The sequence below is a fragment of the Hoplias malabaricus genome, chromosome 1, assembly GCF_029633855.1.
Source record: "Hoplias malabaricus isolate fHopMal1 chromosome 1, fHopMal1.hap1, whole genome shotgun sequence".
Taxonomy (NCBI): Eukaryota; Metazoa; Chordata; class Actinopteri; order Characiformes; family Erythrinidae; genus Hoplias; species Hoplias malabaricus.
Window position 1 is genome coordinate 47,149,518 of NC_089800.1, and position 16,058 is coordinate 47,165,575.

Below are 16,058 nucleotides of genomic sequence, written 5' to 3' on the forward strand. Positions count from 1 at the left end.
ACTGGTGTAAGTCATGCTTATTGATACCTGTTTTCTTATCATGACAAAACAATGACATTGCTAAACAGTGAACAGAAGAGGTCTATTTGTTCAAGACATTAAAAAGCACCCACCCAGCTCACACCGTTTAGCTATGAATTAACCTTCTGTAAGTCTGATTAAACAATTGAAGAAAATAAATGTTTGGAGAGATTAACTTCATGAAACTGTAAAAGTGTTTTTTTTTTTTATATATAAATCTTCTCCCTGACAGCAGCCCTTTGAATAATCTGATTTTAGACTTTGCTTTAAAAGATTATTTCGTTCTGTTTACATAGACTGGTAATGAGGTCATGGACTATAGACATTTAAGGTTCCTGACTTCTGATCAGTCGAATGGTTATAGATATTTCAAACCCCACAGTGAGAGAGCATTTCACCTCACTGATTCTAAGCCCTTTCCTTACGTCATCTGCCTGTCTTAATATTTAACCTGATGGCATTAACAGCTCAGTCAATAATAAACCAGCTGATGAGACATCACGCTTCTCAAACCCAGAGTGAAAACACATTCAAACCGCTGGGTAAATTTCCACTCAGTCAGCTTAAAGTTTGAGAAATACTGGTATTTTCGTAATTGATTGCTATATGGTTATTAGAAGAATGGACCTTCCCAGCGTCTGTGAGCTCTCTATTGTACAGCTAGTGTCTCACACTCAAGCTGTGGGACATTTTGATTTGGAATTGTTTTTCACCATTTGGGCTGCTGAAGCAGGGCCCCCCCTCTGTGGAAGTCCACCACAGCTGTGAAATCTCACAGTAATCTCACTGCTTGTGTACACAGGCAGAGACAGGGTCAGTGTCCCACTGTGAGGAGAGAGCTACTAATGCAGTGTATTCTGTAACAGCAGACACAGTCTTTTTAATCTGAAGTCTTTATTTCAACTACAAAACAGAAGTACATTCCTCTGACTAATTGCTACTATTGTGTACAGCATATTTTAAGGATTGTGTTTTATCTTCGCAAGGAGGAACAAAGAAGTTGAAACGTTTTGCTTAACAAAATTGACAGATGACAACTACTTCATGCTGTAGGAGCTGACAGTGCTGATGATTTGAGAGATTTGACTGCATTCCTCCAAGATACAGAACAAAAAAGGCCAATTATTATTTAGCATTCTTTTACAAGCAGGAAGAAATAGCCATAAGACTAATGTCTAAGATATTCAAGTTTCAGCCAGATATATTTAAGGGAGGGGAAGAAAGGCAGAAAAATACTGAGTGCCAACAAATGATAAAGAAAATGTTCTTTGGCATCAGCTTTAACTGTTACAACAAATGCAAGTTATTGCCAAGATTGTTTAACTACAAAAAGACAATTCACCTTACATTGAACTTCCATTCTTTTCATTGCATCACCTAGAAAGGACTGAAAACCATATCACCAGACTCATCAATCCATACAATCTATTACCACACAGCTAATAATGTTCCCACTATGCAGTGAATGACCTCTGAGCATCCATGTTACTTGTCACTCATGTGAATCTAGGAGGTAGATGAGACAAGACAATCATCTTTAACACCATGCTGGTCCAGTTCAGACTGCAGAAGCTCAGAGGATTAAATGCAGATGCCTTCCATTTCATGGTTAACAATCACTGTACATATAAATACACAATAAATATAGGTAGGCCAGATCTTATTTAGAAGCCTCCGTCTGTAAGAAGGTGCGGGAACACATTTCTTCTTGCTACCAACTCCATCTTCCCCATTCCACAATCAGCCTAGAGCAAGGTTAAAGTCTCATCTAACATGAGATTTGGGTCATTCAACTAGAATCACAGTACAAATAAGAACTATGCATAAAGCAGTACAAGCATCCCTCAATCTCAGACACAGGAAAAAAAAAATTTAAAACAGCATATCGTATGTCGCTGTCCAATTAAGAACACGCATCTCCATTTCTGTTGATGTTTTTTTTTTTTACTATCATCATTTAACACAGCAGCTGGCCTTCACATGGCGTGTAAATTTCATGATGAATTGACCAATACAAAGGCTGCAAAATGAGTTGGAATACAACCTTTTTAAATTCACTATGTTTTTAATTGGATGGCGACGATATATATATATACACACACACACGCAGCTAAAACATGTCTTTACAAATTTCTGTACAGGTAAAAAAAATTTGTACAAATTGAGAGGAAAAAAGATCCCATGAGTTTATGACTTATTCTTTTTGGGTTTTATGGAAATGAATAGTAGGCTGTTGTTACTGAGGCATTTGAGAGTGAATTTTGAGCATACAGCACTGGGAATTTCTTTTCTGCTAAAGAGGCACACAGAGGGGAGGCACTGCCTGCGTCCCTGATCTTCTAAATGCAATCCTAAAAAGGAGACCATGCTTGCACAATATATTTCAGCCCTCTACATTTACAAAGACCATTAGAGCCTTTCAGTAATGACCAGTCAAACCACAGCATTTAAGGCCAAATGTTTCCTTTAACTCCCTATAACTCACTATTTCTGGAGTGTACATCTCTCGGCTATGCTTGAGAGAAAGCAGCACTTCAGTGCAGTTATCAACTATTCACATCTCCTGCCAAAAAGAGGAGATTCCAACTGTTTTCCATTTTTCAAAGTTGCATTGTAAGGTTTTGTACAAGTGGTTGCGAGGAGAAAAGAAAAACGTAAACCAAAAGAGCCAAATGAAGGAACAAAAAGTAAAAAAAAAAAAAAAAGACATTGATATGATAAGGCTGTCTAAAGGCCACTGCCTGATACGAGTGAGGTGTGGATATCTTAAACAAAAAAGTACAGAGGCAATCTTCAAGCTCTATTAACATTTAAAAAAATAAATACAAAAGTTTGACCTCACTGAGCACCATGAGGTCTGTGTGAAGAGAGGAAAATGCTTTTTCCCCTGCTCAGTCTTTTTTTTTCCTTAGAAATAATGTCTCATTGGCTTAATGTGTAGTCTCTTGCATACAGAACTACAGGTTCCTGTAGGCCAAGAAATCCTGCATGCACAGAGGGATGGACAATGTGTAGACCTGCTGCGTGGTCAGGACTCTCCGCAGTGCCATGCGACACAAATGCTGCAGACTGGCCACGCTGCATGGACTTGCCCAGAAATGCACACTACCATCACGAGAGCTGCAAAAAGAAAGGGAAAGAAACATTTTGTTAATGCCTAGCATTTCATTTTAAATATTAAACATCAAGTATTTTTCAATTTCAAAAAAAAAAATGTAATAAATCTTGCTTTAACATACACCTCCACAAATAAGATTTGAACTGTGTAAGAGGTACGTTCTTTTAAAGTTGGATCTAAACTGGATAGACTGAATAGTTTAAGGTCATTAATCATACAGATGTATCTTCAGAATGCTCCCTACAATAGAAAAACGAGCCCTCGTAGGTTTTTTTTTTTTTTTTTTTTAACAGTAGTTTGTTAAACTACCAGTTTTATATTTCTTCAAGTAAAAAAAATAAGCATTCTGTAAGTAACACTATTAATCAGGACAGCTGGATTATGAAAATGTTAATTGTTTTATATAAAATAAATTAATATACAAGTTAAATCTACTAAAATTATATGATTGCTGAATCTAAAATCCTTTACCTGAAAAGGGAAGGAAAGAGAAAGAAAATGCTTACTCTGTAACTTCAGAGTCATTTTGGGAAGAAAAAAAAAAAAAATTCCCAGAAACTCACCCAGCAGCTAAAATGTTTCCGTCCGTGGAGAAGGCACAGCAGAGACCATTAGTGAGCGATGCAATAGCCTGGGGAGCCTTTTCGTCTATGCTCCAAAATCTCACCAACCTGAGGAAAGGACATAGCAAATCAGTGATTAAACCCTTAAACACTTCAGCAAACTACAACTGCTTCTGGCCATTTGCTTTGGTCTTACAAAGGCATTGGAACTGTTCTGGACAAACTAAGAACAAATGGTTGAAATTTTCTTAGTATCACAAATCACGAAGGACAAATGTCCTGTGGTGACAAAAGGGTGCTTTGTCTATGCTTTTGTACTGATAGTACAAAAAAGTTTCATGACTCATGTGCATTTAAGCTTCACATGTCTCAAGGTCACTTTTTACAGATTGAGTGATCATCATTCACAAGATGTTGGGCAAATTCCCTCAGCTGAATCTGAGCTGGATGTTTCCGTATTTTATATGTGAAAACAGCTGCAGTCAGGTCAAGTCGAGTTCAGGCAGAAGCGGGTAGAATTTTCTGATGCCTCTCTATGGTTAAATACAGTCATAAGAGGGGCATGTGATTTTTCCCCAGCACTGAGGCCCAGCAACAAAAATCACATAATCACAACCTTCCTTTCTGTGCAGCAAACACTTTTAATCATTTTTAGTGTTTGGAAATAATATTTAACATTTATGCAAGAAAAAGGACCTATAAATCAAGATTTTCTATACACCTGTAGTACATGTTTGTACATTCTTCTTACCGATCATCAGTAATGCTGGCAATATGCTGGCCATCATGACTGAAAGCCACAGAGCGGACCCAGCGATCATTCGCTCCACCCGCAAATATGGGAGAGGGAGGGGGAAAAAGGTGCCTGTGGGGGAAAGAAAAATGTGAACAGAAATGAGAACAAAGAAAGGCAAGAAATGCAAATTTGGTAAGAAAACAAAAAAGTAGTGTTATATATAAATAAAATATAATATATTCATATATAATTCATATAAATAACATTATATATGAACAAACTATTCAAATAAATTATTCTTACCCCAGCTCCAGCAGTATTGTACCAATGTGAGGGTCCCACACTATCACACGTGTGTCATATGAGGCCGTGGCCAATAGGGCTCCATCAGGAGAGAACTCGCAGGACACCACGTCGTTATGGTGACCCTCCAGTTTACGGATCAAGGTGTACTTATCCATATTCCATAGGAAAACCTGAAAAGTAAAAACAAGCTGGTTATAGTCCAGCACCACAACCTCAGAGAATACAGAATTTACATCATCTCAGACATAGCAGGTTTAATGCAATTGCAGATAAAAAATTAAGGTCAAATTAAAACAAGATCAATATATGCTCAGTGTCATTTTATCATTAAGTTGTACACAGCAAACAAAAGGAAAAACTTGCACATGCCATTCAAACAGCAAGGCACTCAAAGTCAATAAAGAATAACTTCTTCACATGTCTAAATAATATTTAAATAGTCACAAATATCCAACTGATAACTACTAAGATTTCTACCAAGACTGTATATTGAGAATATACATTTGAGCTAAAATAAGTATTACATATAATATTAAATGCAAATTTCTACAATAAAAGAATTATACATTTAAAATGTGTTTCTCAAATTGTTAACACTAAAATATGGTTAAAAATATAAATATAAATATATAAACAAGTAGTAACTTAAGGTAACATAATGTTACTCCACTGGTATCCCCTTTCAGAGTTTTAGTTCACTTGAGTTTACAATAGGCTCGCACCGCGCCGGCGGAAGCCTACAAGGAGACAGACTGCAAGAGAAGAGAACATTTGATGGCCAAAAGGTTGATGCCTTTGGCAAACACAAAATACAGCATTATGTAAAAACTACATTATTTTTAAATAATAATAAAAAAATTCCATATTACTTTTCTACAGCTCATTTTGCTCCAGCACAACGAGGTGAGTGAGAAATACATGGACAAAAATGAACAATGTCAGGTTTTTGTCTTTTCTTAAAGCTCTTTTATACTTCATAGCATTGTGTTGGAAGTTATTTTCTATTTAGAATTTAATTACACAAACATTGCACTTGAGCAAAATAATGCATTTCCATTACAGAAGCTAGTTTGCAACTGAACTACAACTGAGACAATACGGAGTTAGTGTGGGTTTAAGGATACTGTAACAGGGCAGAGTTATGATAAAATTTCCACTCCCTCTTACACAGCACCATGAGATGAAAGGGCTTCTGTGTCCAAGATCCCATCTTGTGTTTTACTTGGGGGAAAAATCTCAATATTCTGCCGGATGGAAGAATCAACACTCTAATCATTGACAGAAGGGTCCTACGACCTGCCAAAGAGTTAATGGCACAAGGCACATAAAGAAGCAGCAGTGAAATCTCTACACATTTTCATCTGCCACTTGCACAGTTTGGGTAAGCTGAAGACAACAGCTGAGTTATTAGAGAATTTTTTCTCATGGCTATTTTCCAGTCAATTTTCTGTTGTCACCTTTATACAAGCAGCATGGAAAATGGCCATTGGTCAGGCATGGAGTAACAACTGCCCTTTGACCATTTCTGAGGCAACAGGGAACCAAAATTACATCATGTTTAATTTTTCCAGAAGTTAATGTTGTCCTCCATTTTCCTGCAGAGCAGAGAGAGGCCAATATTATCAAACTGCGTAGAGCCCGACGTGACAAAAAGAGCCCTTTCATTTTCCACAGATGCTGAAAATGCCATAAGCCCTGGGCTGCTAACTCCATTACAAAAAAATAGTCTGAATTTTTCCCAAAAAAAAAAATAAATAAATAAATAAATAAAAAAATAAAAAGCACACCAGCAGCGAGCCACCACGGCCCATGAATCCGTGGATGCCCTAAGCCAGGGCACTAATAAGTGACTGTGCACTACTGCCTGATTTCTACATATACAGCAGAATAGATGGGATCTGCTCAAACTGACAAAGAATTGAAAAATAGGGAAATATGTACAGGTGATAGAAAGCTAGTAAAAAGCCGGGCCCAAACGATATATTATTACTGACTTTAGTGGTTTATGCAACTTGGCTATGCAACTAACCAATTAACCAAAGCCGAGTTTAATTACACCTTACCAACATATATGTTTAGACTTTCAAATGTATATTCTTAAATTTTCAGTAACATTACTTTTATATCGGTTAGGCCCTTCAAAAATAAACAAATAAACCAGTGAAAAGACAAAAGGGTGGGAAGAAATGGAGAAGGGGAGGAGAATTTTCTGCCATATAATCCAACTATTCTGCTTTTAGACAAACTGAAGAATTAAATAAAAAGGTGTATGAACTGCAACAGCAGAGGTAGACAGACATGGAGCAGCACCTACGTACAGGAAGCCCCTGCGGACAGGAGCACGGAAGCCCCTGGGGCGCGGGCACGGGCACATGAGCGTCCAGCAGGGGCCGCGATGGCAGCCGTGCCCTGCGTACTCCGCACCGGCTGCTCAATGTCAGCGCGGCACTTCCCCTCAAAACCACTCACACACAGAGTTCTGCCTCCACCTGGGACAGGGAAAGCAAGACACTTATGGACACACACAACCTCACAGTACGACTGTAGTCTGCTCAGCGGAGGAGAGCTAACTAGTACTCAGAGGCCTGAAATATTATAATCGATGAGATCAGCAATGCTTTCCGTCCCTCCTCCCTCCCCCCACATTTATCATATGTTCAGCTGCCTACTTCTTAGGGACAAAGAAAACTACAAAAAAACATAAAAGTGCTCCCCTTACATTATTACATTAGTTGTTGGAAATGGTTGACTTGTCTTAATGTTCTGAGAAAAGTAAAAGCAAATATATTTAAGTAGCATACTATGTTGCTTTTTGAAATTAATAACTCCTGGGGTCCTCACCATGGATAAAGTGATTTTATGATTTTTATGTAGAAATATGTAATAGAAGGGACACTGAGTCAAGTGCAAAGCCATGGCACTTTTTATACTTCACATGCAAAATTATGAAGCACAAAACTAATTAAACAAAAACAAAAAAACAAACAAACAAAAAAAAAAATGTACCAGAACACAAATAGGCAAGATTATAGCAATAGATAATGACACCGAGCATTATGGGATGAGGGTTCACTTTATAATCTCATTAAGTGGTCATTGAAAAACTAATCACAGGCAATAACTCACAAGCAGCCCCAAAAAAATATAAAAATAAGTGCTAGAGTACATACCGATTTGCCTGCACCCACAGAGCAGAGCACTGAGGAATCTGGCGAAAAGGCGCTGCAGTAGACCCAGTTCTGATGGCCACGCAGCACTTTCATCATGTTACCTACATCAGCCAAACACAAGACTGTATCAACATCTGTGGCCTGACTAAAGGAACCATTACTTTAATACCTTTATAATCATTTTAATATGAATTAATTAAACATTTCAGGAATATGAAAATTACATCAATGATGATGCTAACAGATGGCTACTGGCTCATAATCACTGACAGAAACATCAGCATGCATGGTTGACCAGTTTTTTTTAACAGCATCTTGTATGTAATAATACAATGCCAAATCAAAGCACTGGTATCCCTTCAAGTCTAGGTTACCTCTTCTTTTTTATATTAATAAAGTGTCCTAGCAAACTGTAGAGGTATGCTGAATGTTTACTGTTGACCTCAACATTCAACAAAAGAAGATTAAATTGTCTTAGTGAAACTAAGACTTAACAAGAGAATATTACTAAAAAAGTGCAGTGAGTCTTGTGGTTCCTGCTCTGAATTAGAGGTACTTAACTAGCTTAAGTCTGGTTAGTTTTCTTTGGCAGTAAACTGGAGGACTCCTAGATCTGAGATATGAAATGCTACATGTTGTGTGCTTGAGTTGGGGGAATTAACATCTGAACAATGAACACCTTAAAGGCTGCTGGACTACTGACACTTTAAGTGCTACATTTAATATATTCACAAAACTGAAAAGGTTGATCCTATAACCAAATAGAGGTGACTGCTTTTCATATTTTAAAGCTTTCCCAGTTCTCAGAAATGCAGTCTGGAAAAAAATGTTTTAGATTAAAATGTTTCATTCTCACCATCATCCTTGAGGTCCCAAACCCGGAGTGTCTTGTCTCTGGAAGCTGAGACCAGCACAAGGCTGCCATCAGGTGCAAATGTTAGATCTCGCACAATGTCTGTGTGATCCATCAGGTTCAATAAAAGCTTTCCTAGAGAGATGGAAACAATTAGCCATTAGAAACAAAAAAAAAAAAAAAAAAAAAAAAGGGAGGAAACCCCCCACAAAACTGTTGCCAAGTCCAAGTTGGTCGTGCTCTGTTTATTGGACAAAGTTCATATCAATCAATTTGGACTACGTCAACCAAAGCCTTAAAAATCAACACATGTAGAAAAATTATCTGAGGAATAATGCTAGTTGATTTTTGAGGCACAATGGTTAAACAGCACATAACAGAACAGATAATCTGGAAGTTAAAACTTTTATACTTTTTTTTTTTTAATGAGTGTTCATATGTGGAATATGCAAGTCTCCATTTAACATTTCATAGAAGTGAAATGACGAGAAACAAAGGTAAACAGCAGTGAGAAATGCACACACAAGCATAAATACTATCACACACACACACCTTCCTCAGGAAGAACAGGATGTATTTTTTTTTATCTGAATTATCTGCATTTGTCTTTCACACAAGAAAACAACAATGATCAGGAATCCATGTGAGGCGAATGTGTACTTTGGGGCCAGGGACAAAAATATTTAGCATTTTTTCTTTTCCCAAGGACATTTGCAGTCAATGTTTTACGTTGCTACCAGTGAAAGATACCTTAAACCATTTAAAATGCTTCAGAGTTGGTGATGTGGATGGACTTACTGTCCACTGCTGTTGCGCATTAAGAAATTTGAGTGCGTGCAATGGATCTTCATCACACTGTGATTCTACATAGAGATTAGGAGGAGATAGTATATCTTGCTGAAAACAACACAGCTGTAAATCAGTTGGGGCCAGCCAATAATAGTGCAGTTTCTGGGGTCTACCCCTTAAACACACTTTTCCCACCAATGAATGTACTGCACAGTTGGCAGGTCATAAATAATGAGGCCAGAAATCCTCCACTCTCAGCACACAGAAAAACGGTTTTACAGTTAACATTGGGTTGTAGTGTTTATTTGAGCCACAGCACCATAGACCTTTCAAACCAAGGTTTCTGCTAAAACATAAGCATTAAACACTAAGAGGCATTCATTAGGGACAAGTATTGCAGGCAAAAAAAAGGTTCCTCCAGTAGCCAGAATAACTGAAAACTAGGCAACAAAAAACCTGAAAGAAAAAGGAATGCCACAAGTCTGTGCTCACGACATGCTGAACAATCCTGAACAGATTTACCAGATAACCATGTGTAACAGCTTGCTGAAAGCCAATGCCATCAAGGCTTGCCAACAGATTTATATCTCTGAAAATCTCTAAAATAAAAAAAGTGAAAGAGAAGTTAAACCTAAAAAAGCCATGCTAAAACTCATCACGTAAACATGTTACATAACCAGAGACAAGGGTGGAGGGAATCATAATGACCTTATTTCACATCTGTTACTTTCACAGAGAGGGATATTTGTGCCTAAGAGTTTAATTTTAGGGCAGCCCAGATAAAAAGTCTTTTGTATTAAATGGCTACAGGTTTTGCTGCTCTTTTGGTGAGGGAAAAGTTGATGCCTGGATTGTAGCACATGAAAAAGAGCACTGCAAACATATTAAGGTGTAAAGCAAATCTCTGTCATCTTAACTGTTTCCAAACTAGGATAGAATTAAACGCTCAGCTCAAAAAGAACTAAATGCTCAATGTATATGAGAGCTTGTATTTTATTTGTTGATTGACAATTACATAAATGACCTACAGGGTATTTTTGGTATTGACAGGAATTGAGAATTGTGCTGGTGTTTAAAAAACATAAAATTAACATTTTTGGCTATCAGAAGACTTCAGAAAAACTCCCACCTGTATATGCGTCCCAGATTTTGACGCGGCCGTTGTTGAGACCAGTGGCTAAGAGCAGCTGATCTTGGCCAAATCTGAAGCGATGCCACTCGATGTTCACACATCGGCTCTGCTTCTCAGGGACGGATGAGCCAAAGGCTAACCCCCACACAATGTCACCGCAGTCGATCGTGTGCTCTCTGGTCTCTTCGGGGAAAATGGTGCCCTCACTGCCCTGACGCGACAATCGCCTGGGTCCAGTTCCATTCAATCTCTCCTCCTTCCTCATAGAGCTGCAAAAGGAACCAGGACAACTTAATGTGATCCAAGTGCATTTTGCTGCAGATTGTGTTGTACAAACTTAATTTTTCACAATTGAGCTATCCATGCATAACACCAAAAAACAGCCTTGTTGCCAATTTTATCAAATTAGGTTCAAAGTTTAAATTCTATTAAAGGAAGTCACACAAATGTTGCATAAGCTGTACTAGTGACTCTTATATGGATGACATTATGTCTTCCTAGTATCGTTAATGAAAATTCAGTATTCATAAACAATACATGAAAAGCTAATTGCAAAGACTAATTTGGATTGAAATTCTGGAATGTTGCAGTAGGCTACTGTAGAGAGAAGGGGCATACAGCAGCTGATAATACATGCCACGTGTGCTTGGCAGCCAGCACTGGAACAGTAGCCTTTTATGTTTTCATTGAATATATTCAGTTTCAAGGCCAGATAACTTTAACCAAAACAAAGTTTATTTGTGTAGAGGTGGCTAGAAGTAGCAACCTGAGCAAGACACTTTGGTAGCTGCACTTATTATTATCCATTTATCATCATGATAATCATCATTCACTTCTTATTACACAATAACAATGTTTCCTTCTAGATGTTCACTAAACCATTCATGTGTGTAGAAACATGTATTTTGAGAATATTATGAGAAATATAAATAGAATATTGAATTTTCTATTCAGAATACATGCTAGAATTAACTGATGGTTAGCTGTGATAACTGTAACTAATGCACACACACTATACTCAACTACCTGACAAGTATTTGTACATTGTACAGTTATAGAGTAATAGATTAAAATTAAATACAGACATTAGAGGGAATTTTAATGTTTCATTAATTATATAGCAGGTGACCCAGTTTAGGCACAACGTTTGTAAATGACCGACCACAGTCTACTTTAAACAATGCAGCAGATAAAGTCCAGCGCCTGTTATTAAGGGGGGACAGAAAATTGAATAGAAAATGGACGATGGTGGAGCACATTCTGGCGGTACGGCTAACTTGTTCAACTAACAGCACAGGTCATTCAGAAACGACAGAGCCAAATTTCAGACAATAAAACAGGCATGAGCTGAGGTGAAATATGAAAAGATAAGACAAGCGACATGTTATCAAAGTTAATCAAGTTAAAGTTAAATTATTAGTGAAGCAAGTGAACCGGTTTAGGGATGTGCATAAACAACCAACCACAAAGTTTATTCAGAAGTAAACAAGAAAGAAAAACCTGCCAAATCAAACAAACAGGTTTAACCATAGAACAAACACATGAACCGATTAAGAATTTGAATTCCGCACAGGACAGTCAGAGGTCTTTAGGCTTAAAATAATTTGTCTTAATGTATTCACTGTTAAAGTGCAGAAGGAAAGACAGGACATAATAGAGAAATGAAAGAAAGCTGCATGTACTCACAAGTTTTTTATGCATTTTGCCCATGGTACAAGCCTTACGCTGCGATGTCCTTGAGACCAAGCGAAATACGAACCATCAGGGGCGAAAGCTACAGTCCACGTTTCTCGTCCTGACTTCTGGTCAAAGGGAGGAACAGGAGCTAAAAGTTCTCCAACGAACTTAGCTTTACCTATAACAGGCAAATTAAGAGAATCAGTAAGATTCATGGCATATTTCAAGTTTTCTGAGATCCTCAACATTAATCTTTATTTGTGTGTGTGTGGTGGGTAAAAACAGCACAGTTGAGGATATAAATAATATTGATTGATTGATTCAAACATAAACCAACACAAAAATTAAAATAATAAATAGTATATAATGAATGAAGGGAAATTATCTTGCAGTTTCTTTATTTCTTCTAGAATATAAAGTGGGAATGTTTTAAAGGGAGTTTCCACATGTGTGCATAATTCCATTTTTGAAATGTGAAAGGCTTGATGCCTATAATCTATTGACATTAAACAATTACAAATAGTGTCTGAGACTCTGCAATTTTTGAGATCTTGCAATTTTGTGTTAAGATTGTGGCTAAGAACTAGATTAAAAATCCATTCAAGGTGGAACGTTTCATGCAGGGAGTTGAGAGGTAAAGCCCTTTTCAGATGTATAACTATTCTTCCATTAATAATTACATATTTAAACTAAGAGGTTTCAGGGAATTGCCTGGTTTCTCTATAAAATGAGGTGGTTTTATTTACAAAATAAAGTAGGTTTCTTAGTTGAATTTTCCGTTTTACTTTAAACAATGCAGCAGATAGATTCCAGCGCCTGTTATTTAAGGTGGAACAGAACATTAGGACAGAAAGCGGGCGGCGCTGGGAAACGGTCTGACTTGTTCAACTAACAGCACAGATCATTCGGAAATGACCGAGCCAAATTTCAGAAAACAAAACAGCCATGAGCTGAGGCGAAATATGAAAGATAAGATAGGCGACGTGTTATCGAAGTTAATGATTGTTATTTCTGTGTTAGTAAATACAGGCGTGAGTCACCGTGCCGCAGTCACACCCCAGTCGCCAGTGAAAACCACTGCTCAATCGCGAGAGAGGGGTTGCTGGAGCACGATCAATCTTAGATGAGCCTGGAGTGAGCATCTGTACTAAAACATAATTTGAAACGCCTGAGAACGTGGGCGGAGCTAAAAATCACTAGTCTGGCTAGTCAGATTTGTCCGTTTTGTGACATCACAAAATCAACAGGTTCAAAACCGCATTGTTGCTGTGTAATGTTCATAAAGTGCTGGTTAGTTTTCAAAATTTTAGCTAACAATAGTCGAATACTACAACTCACAATTGTTTACAACATTGCTACTTTAAAACTGAAAACGGACAAGTAGATATATAACTGCAAAAATACTAGAATTGCTATGAAACAATTCTGAAAACGTAATTTGACCAATAATCATTTCATACCGAGACCAACTTAACTTACGCACACAGTCTAACTGCCCCTTCCCCCCACCCGACCCACGGACCACATCCCATAACTCGTAAATAAACTACAACTCACTTATCTGACTTTCGTTGACAAAATCTGGGAAGCTTGCCATCTAAATAGAAACAAGTCTCTTTAAAGAAGTCTTCTGTATTTCACCGAGATGAAGCCTTGAAAGTGGAGAAGCACTGGTGCTGAGGAGCGTCGCCGGAGTAATGTGAGGAATGCGAAAGGACGCACGTATACGCTGTGGTTCAGCTTAGAGCTCGTCTAAAGCTCACAAACATAACAAAAACCACGGAAGTGACGGAGCTCCTTTGCTAAATTAAACAATACAGCAGTCAATTCAGAGAACAGGTTATCACGAATGTGTACTAAGGCGCACAAATATTCGAGTTCAGCCGTAAACCCACGAAAACTTCCCGTTTATCCGTTGATTGCTCCACTGCCTACGCCTGTCTTCGCTCTAATCTAATGGCCGCTCTGCTGCTTCCCTCTCAACCAATGGAGGGCGCATGGACACGTCATCAGGTTACCGTGGCGACCTAAAAGCCCCTCCCTCTGAATCGTGCGTAAGCAAGCGTCCTGGGGCCCTGATTGGCTGCGCGCTGAATGAATGTGGGTTATTGTGCTTCTCTGTTAGACAGAGACTGAATGACGAGCGCATGATAGAAGCTTCTAAACCCAAATTCAATCTCTACTCATCAGTTTTAATATCAGTTGTCCAGAGGCGTATTTCACGTAGCTAGGTTTCTTAGTTTAGCCAGATAATCTAAGCCTCAAGCCGAATGTGTCTCATAAGAAAATATCTGATGGACATTCTTACCGCAAAGTCCATAACATTGGGCTTTCTCTCATCTATCTTGTGGAACAGCTCTATGGTCGCCACTGACTGATGTGATTTCAACAGGTACAGCCTGTATGGTTGAAACCTATATACACTATATGGTTTAAACATGGATGGAAGGTCCTTGCTTTTCTAGATCTGTGCATAAACTAAGCATTTATTTGAGGTTTAACATACTCATTCCTGGAGTAGTCTCACTTGCAGTATTCCCTGCCCTCAACCATATAAATATACAAACTTTGAAGTTCTTGAAATATTTTAAATTTTAAGATTACATTTTTGTGTTTTGTATAAAAATTATTTTCCAAGTGTATAAATTACCTACATAATGTTTATGGCTACAAACCTATGTCTAACCTTTAAAACAAACTCAGTTTCAAAGGGACTGACAATGTGAATGAAACAGAAATTGGGCACTGGGATTTTCCCTCAGTTAATAATAAAAGGATTACATTGCTTCTAATGATCAGACTTCATAAAGTCTCAAATACTACTTGAATTTATAAGTTTTTCTAGGCACTGAAAGCACTACTGATATATTTTAATGACAGCAAAACCTGAGACAATTGAAATAAGAACACAATAAGACTATAAGAATATATAACAAGTTTATTACTCATTTCAATAACTAATAAACATCTCTGGATTGTAAGAAAGGTTTGGATCTGGAAACGCTAATGAGAGAATGATGATTACAGAACCATCACACTTATTGGTGGGGCAGTACAGTCATAGTCCCTGAAAAGAGGAATTATTTCTTAAAACAAAAGGGAAAAAAAAACAGTAATATGTTTCTCTTTAAGAAGTTTATTAACATGATTTACCTCAGATCATGAGATTTGATGAAAAGTGAATATTTTCTTCTACTTAAAATCACAAAACTACATTCCACTGACACCACTACTCAACACTGTACACTCACTATAAACTGTCCCCACCGTTTAAAATGGACTCAACCTAACCTAACACCCTTCATCACTGACCACTGAAATGGATGGAGAATTTAGGTATGAACTGAAGAATACAGCAAAATTAAAAAGAAAACATTAACATACTGGAGGACAAACATTTCTGGAATATTTTACTCCGGCTTTACTTTGTAAAAATTTTTTTGGTTAGAATCATAGTTTTTATTGCGTTAAAAAAAGCATTTCATAATATGCTACATGAACCTTTCTAAAAGCCTCTGCTCTGTTATCAGTTCTACGTCTACTCGAGTTGTGCTTGTACCACAAAGTTAAATGAGAGCAGGTTCCCTGAGAGGATAAATGTGTTAGCGTGAAAAGGCCAAGTGGGAGACACGTATGGATATTACTGTCATTTGATAATGTGACATTGATTTACAGTTAATTTACACCTCAAAT

The 16,058-nt window shown here is 37.6% G+C and overlaps 1 protein-coding gene across 1 annotated transcript; it reads right to left on the minus strand.

The window, feature by feature from the left end:
* Nucleotides 1-877: 877 nt before the first annotated feature.
* Nucleotides 878-14,328, minus strand: wsb1 (WD repeat and SOCS box containing 1). The gene is made up of 9 exons (XM_066664789.1): nt 13,923-14,328; nt 12,375-12,543; nt 10,686-10,957; nt 8,771-8,902; nt 7,915-8,015; nt 4,742-4,914; nt 4,454-4,567; nt 3,703-3,810; nt 878-3,141 (listed from the first exon to the last, which is right to left on the minus strand). Exons 1-9 carry the CDS (start codon nt 13,960-13,962, stop codon nt 2,979-2,981), a joined length of 1,272 nt encoding a protein of 423 aa, XP_066520886.1. The 5' UTR covers nt 13,963-14,328; the 3' UTR covers nt 878-2,978.
* Nucleotides 14,329-16,058: the final 1,730 nt, after the last annotated feature.